At 37.5% G+C, this 14,441-nt stretch overlaps 1 protein-coding gene across 1 annotated transcript; it reads left to right on the top strand.

Moving 5' to 3' along the window:
- The first annotated feature begins 2,435 nt into the window (after positions 1-2,435).
- Positions 2,436-4,185, top strand: LOC306899310 (ras-related and estrogen-regulated growth inhibitor-like protein). Its single transcript, XM_079465469.1, has 4 exons — positions 2,436-2,561; positions 2,705-2,758; positions 2,849-2,925; positions 3,022-4,185. Exons 1-4 carry the CDS (start codon positions 2,486-2,488, stop codon positions 3,445-3,447), a joined length of 633 nt encoding a protein of 210 aa, XP_079321595.1. The 5' UTR covers positions 2,436-2,485; the 3' UTR covers positions 3,448-4,185.
- The last annotated feature ends 10,256 nt before the right edge of the window (positions 4,186-14,441 follow it).

Genomic DNA, 14,441 nt, shown 5'->3' with positions numbered 1-14,441 from the left:
TACGTGAACTGGCTTTGCATGACTAAAATGGTTGAGTAAAAGTTTAGGAGTATTGAGTTTGTAACTAGTTATCCAAGTTCATGCAAAATCATCGGCCTGGTTCTCTGTCAGAATGATATGGCCCAGTACTTGCTCTTTTAATGAACATTTTATGACATCCTATGCCCTCAAACCACCAATGCAATTACATTTACATTTACACTTATGCATTTGCCAGACGCTTTTATCCAAAGCGACTTACATTGCATTGCACATACATTTTGTTTCTGATTATGTGCTATCCCCTGGGATCGAACCCATGACCTTGGCATGGCTAGCACCATGCTCTAACCACTGAGCAACAGGAGAAAACCCTTCTTTAAGAACTAAGACATCAAGAGTGAACTTAGCATACTTATTTTCAGATCTTTAACTCATTGTAAAGGCACTACAATCAGGGACCAACTGTCTCACAGTTTTAGATTATTTCATGGGACAAAAAAGTATATACTAGAATTTAGAAGATTATGTGTCTGTTCCCAGTGCGGAAATGAATGGCACCAGACAAAGAATAATTACATAAATAACATTGTTTGATAACAAGTGTGTAGGCAAAGGGTCTTTCTGTGAGTTAGCATGGGCTTGTGGTTTAAATATGGGGACCAATAAGATCAATTAAAAAGTTAAATAGCTTTAAATTATAGATACAAGTGTTAAGTTTTACATTATTAAGTTTATTTAAGAATAGAAATCTCCCCTGAAGGACGGAAGATGTATCCAACACCCCTTCAATATTTCACGCATATGTGCAACAATTAGAATAAATATAATCTCAGCTCAAAAATGTACAAGCTGACCCAAACTGGGTTTGTACAATCTACATTTATTTTTGGTATACTTGATATGTTTAAAATTGTGATGACCTCACATGCACTTAAACCCTGCAGCAGAGCAGAGCTGAACTGAACACCACATTTCACTGTCAGGCATGAAATGAGCCATACGTCTCATATATAATGTGTTCATATGGCCTATTTCTTGTCATTGATTTGACTTTGACTTCTTCTCTACATTTTCAATAGATGGTTAAAAATGGAAACATTCAGCAATTCAGGTGAGCCTATGGGTCATTAATAACGCCACTATTCAAAAGAGATATTTTCATTCTGTTTAGCACTTCAAACCTGTAACATTTTCATTTCATCATGACACTGCATGAAAGAGTGATCTAGAATTAGTTTGACGCAGTTTACGATTCAGTGGAAATACAACAACCAGTGCACCTGGTTTATATGGAAATACATCTGTGGGTTGGGTAAAGAGCTTTGGGTACGTCCAAAAGGCTACATGGGGAGATATTTCTCTTTCATAATGCTTTGGCCTTTAAGATTACTTCTTCTTACTTAATGCTTTTAGGGATCTAAATACACCCCTAATATCTGTTTCTGAGATAATGCTCACAGCTTAATAAATAACTTTTACAAACATTTAAGTTTAAATATACAATACAAAAGAAGCAAAATACACTATTTGAATGCAGTAAAACGTGAATGAAGGAAGATTAACAATATACTTTTCTACTATCTTCTTTGCACTAACATGTGTTTATGTTTTCATTCCATTTGTTAGCATTAATCACTCATTACTAAAATCCAGGTTACCTATAGATTTTAAAAGCCTAAAACACATTGCATAGTATGACCTTTTTAGAATAAGCTATTTTCACTATACAGACTAGATTTGCAAGCTTGACCATTCCAGCCAGACCTATACCACGCACTACCTTGCACTTTTTTGTGATTACGTTTTTGTCAGATAGCATCTGAATAAAGTTCCAATAAGGACACTCCCAGACCCCTGAACAATAACATGACATAATTCTGCGTAGTGTACGTATGGTTATTATTCATTTAAAAAACTATAATAATAAAGAACAAATTGCACGTGTACTGCAAACAAATCAATTAATTATTATTTTATTAGGGATGTTATTTTTCACTTGCTATTTTGTATTATTTTATATGTCAACATATTGTCCCAACAATCAAGATTATTTTAGGCGAGTACGTTTTTTCAACAAGTCAACCCCAATGGGAAAAGTATTATTGTGATTACAGTGAACCCTAGTGGACATATGTGTAAACTGCATCTTATTTTAAAGACGTATGGTCGTTCCAAGCATCACTTACCTATTAGCACCACCTTGTGGCTTCAGATGCGTAATTGCTTAACGATACACGTAAACACAATTGATAAAGGATTTGTCAAATAAATGAGATTAACAATCAAATAAATGAAACGTTTATTATCCACATAATTTAAAACACGACATATCTTAAAACTTTAAATGACCAGGTTTATGAACTGCACGAGACTCAACTTCGACCAACGTGACGTGTAGCTCGGCGTCACGGGAGCGAGCACGCCTCCTCTGCTCCTCTTTGTAAACTACTCGGGACACGCGCTAGATCAGATCAGTCTCAACCGCAGCATCCTCAGTAAAGGCATGACCGGATTGTACCCTCAGAGGATGGATGCTGCAAACGTCGTGGTAGTTGGCACAGATAATGTTGGAAAATCTGGTAAGTTTATTCTTTTAGAGGAAACAACAAATGCATCTTTAAAAAAGTTTTTTTCGCAGATTCTTTTCTTAAAAAAAGTTTTTTTAAACATCTGTACAATGACAGAGCTGTCAGCCAAATCTCACCCCATTTTTATTTCACAGCACTTGTTGTACGATTCTTGACTCGAAGATTCATCGGGGAATATGGAGATGTTGGTATGTTAGTCCTTTTTTTGCTGTAATTTATCGTTTTTATGTACTATTTTCTGTTCCAACTTTTTCAACTATTCTTGTTTTCTTCTACAGAGTCTCTTTACAGTCACACCGTTGTTGTGGATGGACGAGAGCAAACCCTGAATATATGGGATGCGCCATATTCTCAGGTAATTTAGGGTTTCAGAAAGTTTTGATTACTTTGTTTCCGAACTATTTCTTATGCTCGTAAATGTGCCCACGAATAAAAGTATTTATTTTTACAGGACTTGTCACCTGAATCCTTTATGTGTGAGAAAAGAGTCCAGTGGGCTGATGGCTTTGTGCTGGTCTACAGCATCTGCGACCGAGCCAGTTTCAACACTGTCACTAGACTCATTCAAACCATTAAAAGCAGTAAGGACTATCTCGGCTTTGAGAAGATACCCATAGTTATTGTGGGAAACATGAGGGACCTGCATCATCGCCGTACGGTACTAAGCGAAGAGGGCAGGCTGCTCGCTCTCTCCTCAGACTGTCAGTTCTATGAGGTTTCGGCCGCTGAGAATTATCACAGCGTCCTCATGGTTTTCCACGGGCTGGTGGATCGTATTAGGGAGTCAAGAATGTCTGTGAAAAAGTTAGCGGGCATCAAGGGTATTGTGAAGAGTATGTCTGCTGTGTTCACCCGCAGACGAACAGATTCCCTCTGAGGCTGACGGAAGATCTGGAGATGAAGCTTTCAGGGTCTGATACGACCTGTTTTAAATGCCAGAGAAGTACTGACAGGTTGTCTTTATCCCATTGCTGGCACAAGCTTGCACGACAGTCCGGGATATCTCATGATATCTTCAGCTGGGCCTTACGAGTGGTCAACTACCAGAAGAATACTGTTTAGAGAGCTTCGAAGACCTAGTGTGCCTTCTAAAGTGATGGGTTTTATTGAGAACATGACGAAATCGGACAGTAAAAAATGCTTAAGATGCCAAACCAGCAGATCCTGTCAATAAACAGTGGAGTAAATATAGCATTGTACTGGGACATTTATGTAATCCAACTCCTTTGCTTACTTTAGGCAGGAAAGATTGTAATGCTTCTGCAAATAAACTTTAGTGTTGTTGGCAAAAGCTGCTAAACAGAGCGGTGCAATTTTTTGTGAATCAATGCTATGATGCTGCCGTGTTGTCGTCAAAAAAATGTAAGAAAATGCAAGAAATGTATCATTTATTGCTACATTTATCAACTACAGCATTTATGCCACATTAGAGGCATCATCGTCCAGCTGTCATCAGTTCAAGTTCATGTTGCAGTCATGTTGATGTGTTTTGCCCCTACTTGCACTTCGATTCCCACAACATCATTGTACTTGATGCACAATTTCAACATAATATCCACATGCATTGATTTCTCTTAATAAATTGAATACTTTGTTACAACCAAAGTGAGTAGCCAAAGTATTGAAACTTGAGGCATGAATCAAATTTAAGGCTTAGATGAAATGTATGCATGTATGGTGTGAGGCTGGCAAGTTATACTGTACATCATCGCTGCCCTTCCAAAACCTTGAATGTCCAAATTCGCGTTTTTTCAGGAATTAAAAAGCCACTGTACTTTTTAAATGACTAAACACTGCGTTGTCAAAGTCAACAAGCAACTTTTAATACATTTCATGGTTAAATATTTGCAAAAGCCAGTGACAAACACAAGGGTGATAATCTATGACAAAAAATGTAAATCACAAAATATAGAGATACTAGTTTTCAGAAGGAAAACACACTGTAAAACATTGCTGTAGTTTGGTAGCAGATTTGCCAGTAATTCACTGTAGATTTAATTACTACTTAATACATTCCTATTAGTACTATTTTGAGTTAAACTTTACTTAAATCAAAATCAAAACACTTTGACTTTTGAGATTCAAAATTAGCAAGAAGGGACTGGTCTAATGACATACACTGCAAAAAATGAAATTTTCGTTTAGTTTTCTAGTAAAAACATTTAAAACATCGTAAGTTACAATAAATTTACATAACAAGAAAAGTGTTCTAAGAGATTTAGTCTTGTTTCGTGAAAGAAAATATAAGAACTATGTAAGTTGTTTAAAGTAATGTTTAAAACTAAATTGTAAATTAAATATACAGTAAGTTACAGGCAAACCTGCTGCAAAACTACAGCAAAGATTTACAGTGCAGTGATACTGTATGTAACATATTTATACAGATACAACATTTAACGTAAAAGTATAATTAATAAAAATGTATTTATGTATGTTAGTTGCTAGTTCAATGTTGCTGTTTAATGCTAATATTGCATTTTCCATAAAATTGTAAATACAGTATACTTTTAAAAAGAATCCAAGCAGAAAAAAATAAACACTTGTGTGTGTCACAAGTCTTTTGCTCTAAAAGTAGACTTAAAGAACTTAATTAGTGATTTTATTGGAATTGTGCTTTGTAATCTATAAAGATAACTTGATTTGTGAAAATGGAGCAATGTAAGAAAGATGTCTTGCTGTGCGTCCGAATTCACCTGTTTCCATACTGTATAGTAGGCAAAAATGAGTATGAGTCATTAGAAACCTCAGTATGGACAAAACAGTAAATACTCAGATTATCTTCTGCTTCCGCCGAGATTTCTGTGTGTGTATTATCGGATGGACACTTTTTCTATCCCGTGATGCAACCGGAGCTGAGCAGTGGTCAAAGCTGAGCAGTGGTAAAAATTGTATCAAAAGAAAATAGTGGAAAACTTCAAAGCAGGTGTCCATTTTTTAAATGTAAGTACAGTTTAATGAATGCTCCTCTGACTGTCTATGTATGATTAGCCAATTTTCATTCTGCGGTGACGGCCATTGAGGGCATATGAGCGTGAACCGCCATGAACCACTTCCTGTTGCATCGGAATCTGTTTCATGGCCTTCTCTTTCAGCAGACGGGTCTCCTCTGACATCTCCTTGGGCCCTCAATGACTGCTCTTCAGAGTGGTCACAAGTACTGTGCGTGGGATCTGCTCCATTAGACTGCAGTTCCAAGGAGCCGTCCAGACATTCTTCTGAATCGTCTCTCTCATTTCTCTCAATAGACTGAGAACCTCCTTTCAGGTTAGATGGCCTTACAAGCGGAAGAAAACACAGCCATAATTTAGTTCTCCGCATTTGAAGGCTCTCAAATGCATTTTTTTAAATGTGCAGCTTGCCTTCTTTATTTTTCTGCATTCACGAGAATATTATAAACACTTTATAACGCTTTATATTCTTATTCTGGGGCACATTCACTTTGGTGGGCCTAAATCCAGCCATTAATAATCCACTCAGACAGTGCTGGCCTGTCTTTTCACTTCTGTTCCAAACGCCATTTTTTGCCTAGAACATGGCAAACCTGTTATTTAAGGAATAACGAGTCTCTCTGTGTCCCTGACGGAGGGACACAGAGAGACACAAAATTCCATCACGGAGACACAAAAGTCACACAACATCTCTCTGGAGCTCTCTGCATGTGTGCAGATGGATAGCTGCTATAGGGCAGAGTTACTCTGGTGCCAGACCCGTTGGAGTCTCCCCCTTTTGTCTAGATATTTTATGGGATCCCAAACAGTCCCGGGCCGGGGGTTAATTAGGGAGGGATGGGTCTGTCTGTGGCCAATTACAGCTTTTTGTCACATTCCCTGACCTCTATTACCTCCCAGGTCTAAGTGACTGTGGTGTACGCTGTACAGTGAAGCCTTAAGAACTATCAAATGAAGACTTGGCGGCACCTGATTTTGAAGAGATATTGGGGTGTTATTAGAACAGAAATATTATGGAAATTTTAATCTTTGGATCATACAGTAAATAAAAAGTGAAAGCACAGAGTTTGTTCGTGGCAAGGTACATGCTCAACATCACACAAATTGAGAACTCCAAAAGGAAACAACAGACAATGAAGGTAAGTGTGCAGTTTTCGTAGCCAAGCAGTGAAAAGCACTTAGCAAGAATGTGAAGAAACGTGTGGCTCTTTACTGTAAAATGTGTGGCACTATCAGAGATCTTCCTCTCCAGATTTTCGGTTAACCTCTTGGAACACGCACACACAAGCAGCATATCTCTTCCAGATAAGCTCGTGACTGAAAAGAAAAGAACCTTCAGACAAAACAACCCAGATATTCATAGAATGATAAGATTATCTGTAAAACGCGATTTTGACAACTACACCAATGTATGTGCATGAACACTGCATACTGTATGTTTAAAAAACGCTATTTCCATTATTCCTTTGAAAAACAAGTGTTGTGCTTTAGAAACATTATTATTTGCACGTTTTCAAATGAAATGTATGACTTTTATGTCCTTCCTACAAATCTGTAGGAATAAAATTCAGACGTCAGTGTTCCAGCTGGTTTATTGGTATTGTGATGCAACTGTCAACACCTCTGTGTCCAGTCCTGTACATACTGTATGAAATGTCTGTGCTAACAGTTTATGAGTAATTACAACATCAGACCATGTTTCCCAGAAGAAACCATGGGGTTTGTCCTACAGATGGACATCTTCCAGCGACACTTGTCTGATGTTTTTCAAGGAATTCCAAACCAATATGGCAAGAAGAAAAATGGAGTACTCGAGACGATTCATTCCTATCTTATCTCATCTGGTATACGTATTGTAATATAATATGTAGTATCTTATTGTTGTGTTTATTTGTATATTCTCATAATGTATAAGGTATACGATAATGGTGGATGAAGATGTCTTAAATAGTCTTAAAAACAATAGTTTAAAGCTATGATTTTAACCTTGAAAAGACGCTTACTGAACACATTCTTCTCTTATGGCAGGCAGGCTGGCTGGCTTGTGTTAATAGGAAACACCAACACCTACTGTCCCTGTTTGATTTTACTTTTATATATGGAAAACGTGTGGTGCTTCGCTGTTGCGATAAAGAGAATGGGTTTAGGTTGCAACCATTTGACGTCATGGATTTTGACGGAAGTTTAGGAATACTGTGACAGTAAGAATTGTATCACCGATATACCTGTCCCATTCCAAAACTCTCCATCAGAGCCTGATAATGCCTCTTACAGATTAGACTCCGAAACAGCAAATTTACTCAAAGCTTAGTCCTGTTTATTATATTCATTTAATCATATTTTCATTCAAATCTGTTGCAATAAAATCTCTTTGTTTATACTTTGGTAAATGCTATCTCATAGAAAGTACAGCATGGTGACCAAAAGTGATATCCAGCATATTTATTAAACATATTATTAAAAACGCATTAAAAGGCTGCATTAGTTTGTTGCATAGCAGTGCTTGGTAATTCTGAAAATAATTAAGGCCTGGCAAAAAATACTCAAAACACATGTATGTACAAAGTCAACCCCAAGAGAATGTATGTATTCTGTAGCCTTATTTCTAGATTTTTTTTAATAAAACCCATTCCCATGATACACAGTAGTTTTTTTGCCGGATCATTTTGTAGAGTGACAACCTTAACCAAGTTTATTTTAGAAAAGAGTTCTCTTTTATTTTCACAAATATCGTTTGACAGGAACAACCCTGACACCTGTTCGGCCACAAAAATGGTCAGATCTATAACGCAGACAAACTCTGCCTCCATCTGTCTGTGATTAAATCCTCATGTGGGTATCTCATGTCCACACATCACTTCACAAATGCCAAAGAAACATGTCTGCACACGTGCTTGAGTGCCCCAGCTTCATAATGTGAAATGTTACCAGCTAGACTTAAAAAGAAATATCTCAGAACGTCAACGTTTATTCACTCTCTTGTCATTTCAAACCTGAATGACTTTCTTTCTTCTGCAGAACACAAAAGAAGATATTTTAAAGAAAGTTGGTAGCCCATTCAACCATTCACTTCTATTGTATGGACTCCTAATGCAAGTGAACATCTTCAAACATCTTTTGTGTTGTGCTGAAAGAAATTGAAATGACATGAGGGTGAGTAAAAAAAAAGATTTTGGGTGAACTATCACTTTAGAGTTAGACCACCAAAAATTAACATTATCGTTAGGATTTACTCTGATGTTGCTTCCTACCCATGAAACAAGCAGAAAAACTGTTCACTTACTAAATGTAATGTTTCATTGAGGATAGAAAGTCATACTTGTTAAGCAAATAATGCTAAAATGTAATTTCTGGGTGTACTATCCCTATAAGAAGTCATTTCATGGGCAGTACTGGTGCTGTGACAGGTTGTTGAGGTGACTGTTGTGTGAAGTAAGGTAGGTTTTTATAAGGCAGAGTAGGGTTAGATCACTACGCTGCTTAGCAACACTACAAAGGGAGACGGTCACAGACAGACTGCTCCTGTTCTCCATCCCTTCATACCACATCAGCCAACCGTAGATGTCACGTCAATGTGTCGTATTCTGTTTTTGCTTTGTATTCCTGTGCTGACTGATGGTAAAAACAGAACCAATAAATCATATAGTAATAATGTTACCTTAATAATACTTTATGAGGCTCACACATTAATCTGCGACATTATAAAAAAAAATCCCTTAAATTCTGGAACCAACACTGAAATATTCAAACAAACTTTTAAGAAGGACACAAATAAAACAAAATCTATTCCATACTAATGAATAATCTTTTAATGTAACGCCAAAGATATTATGAAACCCATAGGCACTGCCCTAATCGTGTCAACAATTTTATAGCTTTTAATGGAAAGTCCTTCCTAAATAGCTGGCAGCATATTGACTGAAAAATTATGGCAAGAATTTCATGCTTCCACGAAAGGAAACCAAAATGTTTTTTTTGGACGCAGACTGATTTTCACATCAAGTGTTTTAGAGAGAGAGAGAGTGTAATTTTTGAGACAACACAGGATGTGCTCAAGACTCAAATGACATGAAACTTTGTCAGAGTAATAAACCTCAGCTTGTGGAAACGGGTTGTTGTTTTTTTGCAAAGAACCTAAGGTGCATTTGAGGTGCAAAAGGGAATATTCCCTGAAAACACTTCAGACAAGAAAAACATTTATACATTTGTGTAATGTGTTAATCTAAACCATATGTTCTCCTCCCTTCTTTACAAAAAGCATATAAATAACCAACATTAGACTAACAAAACCTTTCCGAAATGTTCTATACTGAAGTGATACGAAGACTTTTTAGGGTGTACCTTTCTTGTACAGCTGCTTTGTAACAATGAAAATTGTCAAAAGCGCTATATAAATAAAGCTGACTTGACTTGACTAGGGTAAGTTGTGAGGAACGGTCTCTATTACTTTAATTCAATCCAGACAGATCCTTTGAAGCAAACATTCACCTTGTGTTATGGGGAGCAGTGTGCATCACAGCAGTAATGTATGCTCAGGCTTGAGTACGTGTGTTTGTTTGTTTGTGTTGTGTGTGTACACGAGTATATGTGTTGCAGGGGAGTCTATCCCAACGTGATGAGTCCACGTGAATTGGATTCCAGATGCTTCAAAGCACGTGAGAGGCACAATTAAATCAGGCACAAGGATGACTGACTCACTCACCAGGTTGCCGAGTGTCTTCTTCCTGGCAGTACCAAAGGACCTCAGGATAAAACTGACTCCACCTTTAACCAGAGCTTTCTTTACATTAGCCACCACAGACCCATAGGCCTTTGGGAACTGCTGCCCTAGTGACCAGCTTCATGACCACATTACTCTGTAAAAGAAAACATCCAATGGCGGTGAGGCATTAGGATGCCAAGGAAATTATGGGAAAGTGAAACTATTTTAACATTGTTTTTTTGCAAATATGCTTATATGGAGATCCATTTACTACACAATTTTACATATGCTACAACATGCCACACAGACACATGCAAAATGTAGATCAATTTACTGTCCATTACTCTCCTCCCAGCCTTCTGCCAAGGCTGTGAAGGACAAGTGTTGTGTTACATAATACAAGTTAAAATCAAATTTTACAAATCAAGGTCCAGTGGCAATAAATGTCTGATGAATGCTAAGGATGTCTAAAACATACTTACAAACACACTACCGAGTTAAAGGAACAGTCATCCAAAAATGAAAATTCTGTCATCATTTACTCACCCTCAAGTTGTTTCAATGTGATGAACACAGAGAAAGATATTCGGAAAAATGCTTGGAACCAAACACTTTTTGGCCACCATTGACTACAATAATAGGAAAACTTTATAAATTCATTTGTTCACCTGAACAGAAAAGGAGATATTTTGAAGAATGTAGAAAAGCAAACAGTTCTACAGATTACCATTGTGATTGTTCCTACCGATGAATACGGTATAGGAATACATGTGAATCAGTATACTTTTGGGTCTCACTCTGGACATGTGTGTGATCAATCCGTGACCTTGACTCGCAGCGTGTTGAAGCTGTACTGCTGTCCTCTCACAGGCCAGTCTGTAGATAGTGGCAGCCAGAGCTCGCAACCTACCGTAGCTGGGCCTTGAGCCAGAGCTTCCAGAATCAGACTTCTGCTCTTCGACTTTCCCACCATCTTCTGCAGAAAAAGATCACTTATACGTTGGGACAAGGGAGTGGAAGGGAGGCATTTCAATGCTCTCTCAGAGAGGTCCAAGCACACATATCTTCATTTCAGTGATGATGGATGAACACGAAAGGGTCACAGAATGGTTGCAAATATTTTTGCACCAGAAAGTAAAATAAAAAGAATTGGACTGCGGGAACAGCTATTGACAGTAATATGATATGATAAAAATGCATAAAAACATGCAAGTTATTTTTAGGACTTCTTTTAGCCTGGATAGACTACACAAATGATGCCCCGACTCCATTGACTCCAAATGGCACTGGTTTGTGGAGGTGTTTAGACCAAACACCAAATGTTATTGATGTCCAACCTGCCACAGCATGTCTGATACCACCATATATGATTCTACTTACAGTACGTCGCCATATTCATGTTTATGTACATTTTTGAGTAAACTATCCTTTTAACATAGTCATCATGCATCACAGCTTATTCCTTCTTTCCTTCTCTAGTATGAAAACAAATTCCTTCATGGCAAACTAAAAGATTGCGCAAGTGAGGTGAATTTCTTGTCCGTATCTTCAGGCTATTTAGGGGTTCAATCTATAGAAGTCAAAGGGAGACATTTCTCCGGCACAGCAGCACTTCCTCTTTTCCACCCAAAATACCCCTAATGCAATAAAACACACAAGGACCACAAAGCTCAGGGCTACAGAAGCATTTAGGTCTTCAGTTCAATATCCAACATTGAAAACAATCCAATTCAATTTACAAAGCCAAACAAAACACAGGCTAAATAGATTCTCTCTGCTGAACGTACCATTAAACATGGCAATAGAAAGATACAAGAATGATAAAACGTTCTAACTGTATTAGGATAGAAATAACCAGGAACGTGCTGCATCCTGAAGGCCACGTGAGGAAACAATAACTGCTTTCAAAGTACTTTTCACTCCTGGAATAAAAGAAAGTATAAAAGTTGTAAACAGAAAGGTTTAGAAAAGCTCTCAGAGCCTATGAATTGTTTCTGTATCATCGCTACTGAGCAAATAAGGTGTCAAAGTCACTTATGTTAATGATAATGTCACTCCACACCCCAAAGCACTGCAGCCAAGCAGGTCAGGAGCTCAAGCAACTCTCTAAGGTCATCTTTTAAAGGGTCATACTCAAAAAAACATTGACTTTCTGAAAAAGTAAAAAATGTTATTCAGTCTTCATGCCTAAAATTAGATCATTTGTATTCACCGGCAGGATTATATTGTTACCAATAATAATGGCCAACTTGAATCTTGTCCCTTTTATAATTATTTTATTTTACTTATTATTTGCATAGAGTTTTCTGTCATTGTTGGTGTAACACCAGTGACAATAACACCAGTGACAAATTCCTATGAAAGGCTCACCTCAAGTCTCCTCAAAACTAACATGATGAGGGACACTAAAATCTGTACCTTATACAGATAAAAATTTTTTTTACAATAAAAACATCCTTCATGCTGACACAAACCAAAGCAACACTGGTGGCGCTTTTAAAGAACCACACCAAAGAATGATATTTTAAATAACATTTCTAATTTATATTAAGGAAAGGGACCCTCACCATGTTTGTGCTAGAATGGAGCGTTTTCTTTGTTGACCTTTGACCTGTAAGTACTTACTTGTATATTTTTATTCTTTCAAAATAATAGTTTGTGTCACCAATAACACCAACGACACAAAATCAAATGACAGATGTATATTTTTAATAATATGTTTTAATAAATAATTATTTTGGTTTGCATTTTGCTGAATTTATTAAGACTTATTAAGTGTTTAATGGTTTACTATATAAAAACAAATTATCAAAAGGAACTGTTTATACACCATACACGAATTATACATTTGTTGTGTTTTTTTCAAATACGAATGAAATTCAAATTAATTTTGAAAAAATGTACTAATTTATAAAGACTTAAATAATAGTCATCGTTATCATTTTTTTTCATTTGGAAGCTTCTTACATGCCTGTAAAGGGTAGCGACAGGTTTGTGACCATATTTTGAAAATGACCCAAAACATAGATCCATACTATAAATGGCCAATAAAGTATGTGTTACTCTGTCTGTGAAAACAAGCCTAAAGTCTCGTAATCTAATTATGAAATAACAAGCACAATAACAAGTTTGATTTCAATTATTAATGTCCCTATTATCTCAATCTTGACTCAATATTAAAGATATCAAGGTTATATTTGAACAGACTGCACTTTACATTATGCAGGATACTTTTTTGAATCACAAAAAAAGACATTAGCTGGGTTTTTTAACATAAATTATGTTACCCTGTCAATGTGCTGAAAATGTCTGCCACCCGCTAGAACTCAGCAGCGCCCCCTAATTCTGTGGCCAAACCTTGAAATGCAACAAACCCCAACTTAGCCATTATCAATCAACCAGTGGCGGCGCCAGGGGGGGTCTTGGGGGGTCTCAAGACCCTTCCAAAAAACGCCTTGACCCCTCATTAGACCCCCCACCCCTTCCTGATTAAAAAATATTTGATACATATTAAAATATATATCCGGGATAAAGATTTAAAAATCGTTCTCTTCAAACTACGCAGAACAATAATAATTAAGAATTTAACCGACATATAAAAAAATATAAACATCAGAATCAATGCGACGCCCCATGAACGTTGCTGCCGCTGCGTCTTGCGTCATTGCGTTCAAGGCGCTGTCGCGAGACCGCAAGAGCTGCTACGAACTTTTCTTGAAGCTAAAAATGGATCGTTTTGTCATACCTAAAAAAGGGCGGAGGAGACAGGTGAGCAGATGGAAAGAAATGGCGCCTCATCGAGCGCTACAGCGGGCACAGATGGTGGGAATCCTGACGGCGGAGAGGATTTAACTGGGGATTTAATCCATGGCCCAGCCGACAAACCAAGACAGCCTCAATTTAAATCATACACGCGTAGTTCGTTTGGATTGTAAATATGTTTTCTGTCATGGGTGTGGCCAGCGCCGCCGCTACCACGCGCTGTGCGTAAGGTACCAAGTGCTGAGGCGACACCAAAATAGCATAATGAAAAACATTTTTTCAAATCTAATATTATTTCCTTAGGCTATAGAAAAATGATTAGGCAGGCACATTTTAGCCATGTATATGTAAAAAAAACACGGCCGAACAATCCCATATCACCACCACCCGCCCATGCACGGTCCGCGCGGCAGCACCGGTTGATGGCGCGTGCGCCTGACGCAGTGTGACAGACGGTAG

This window comes from Barbatula barbatula (genome assembly GCF_947034865.1).
Source record: "Barbatula barbatula genome assembly, chromosome: 10".
Classification (NCBI taxonomy): Eukaryota; Metazoa; Chordata; class Actinopteri; order Cypriniformes; family Nemacheilidae; genus Barbatula; species Barbatula barbatula.
Note: the sequence above shows the minus strand (reverse complement) of the source record. Positions and strands in the feature narration are given on the sequence as shown.

What these genes read in the sequence shown, in the direction of transcription:
- LOC306899310 (XM_079465469.1), top strand. Translation starts at nt 2,486, where the DNA reads ATGACCGGATTGTACCCTCAGAGGATGGATGCTGCAAACGTCGTGGTA. An exon ending in CGGGGAATATGGAGATGTTG is followed by an intron (nt 2,759 to 2,848) that starts GTATGTTAGTCC and finishes TTTCTTCTACAG; the next exon opens with AGTCTCTTTACAGTCACACC. An exon ending in GGGATGCGCCATATTCTCAG is followed by an intron (nt 2,926 to 3,021) that starts GTAATTTAGGGT and finishes TTATTTTTACAG; the next exon opens with GACTTGTCACCTGAATCCTT.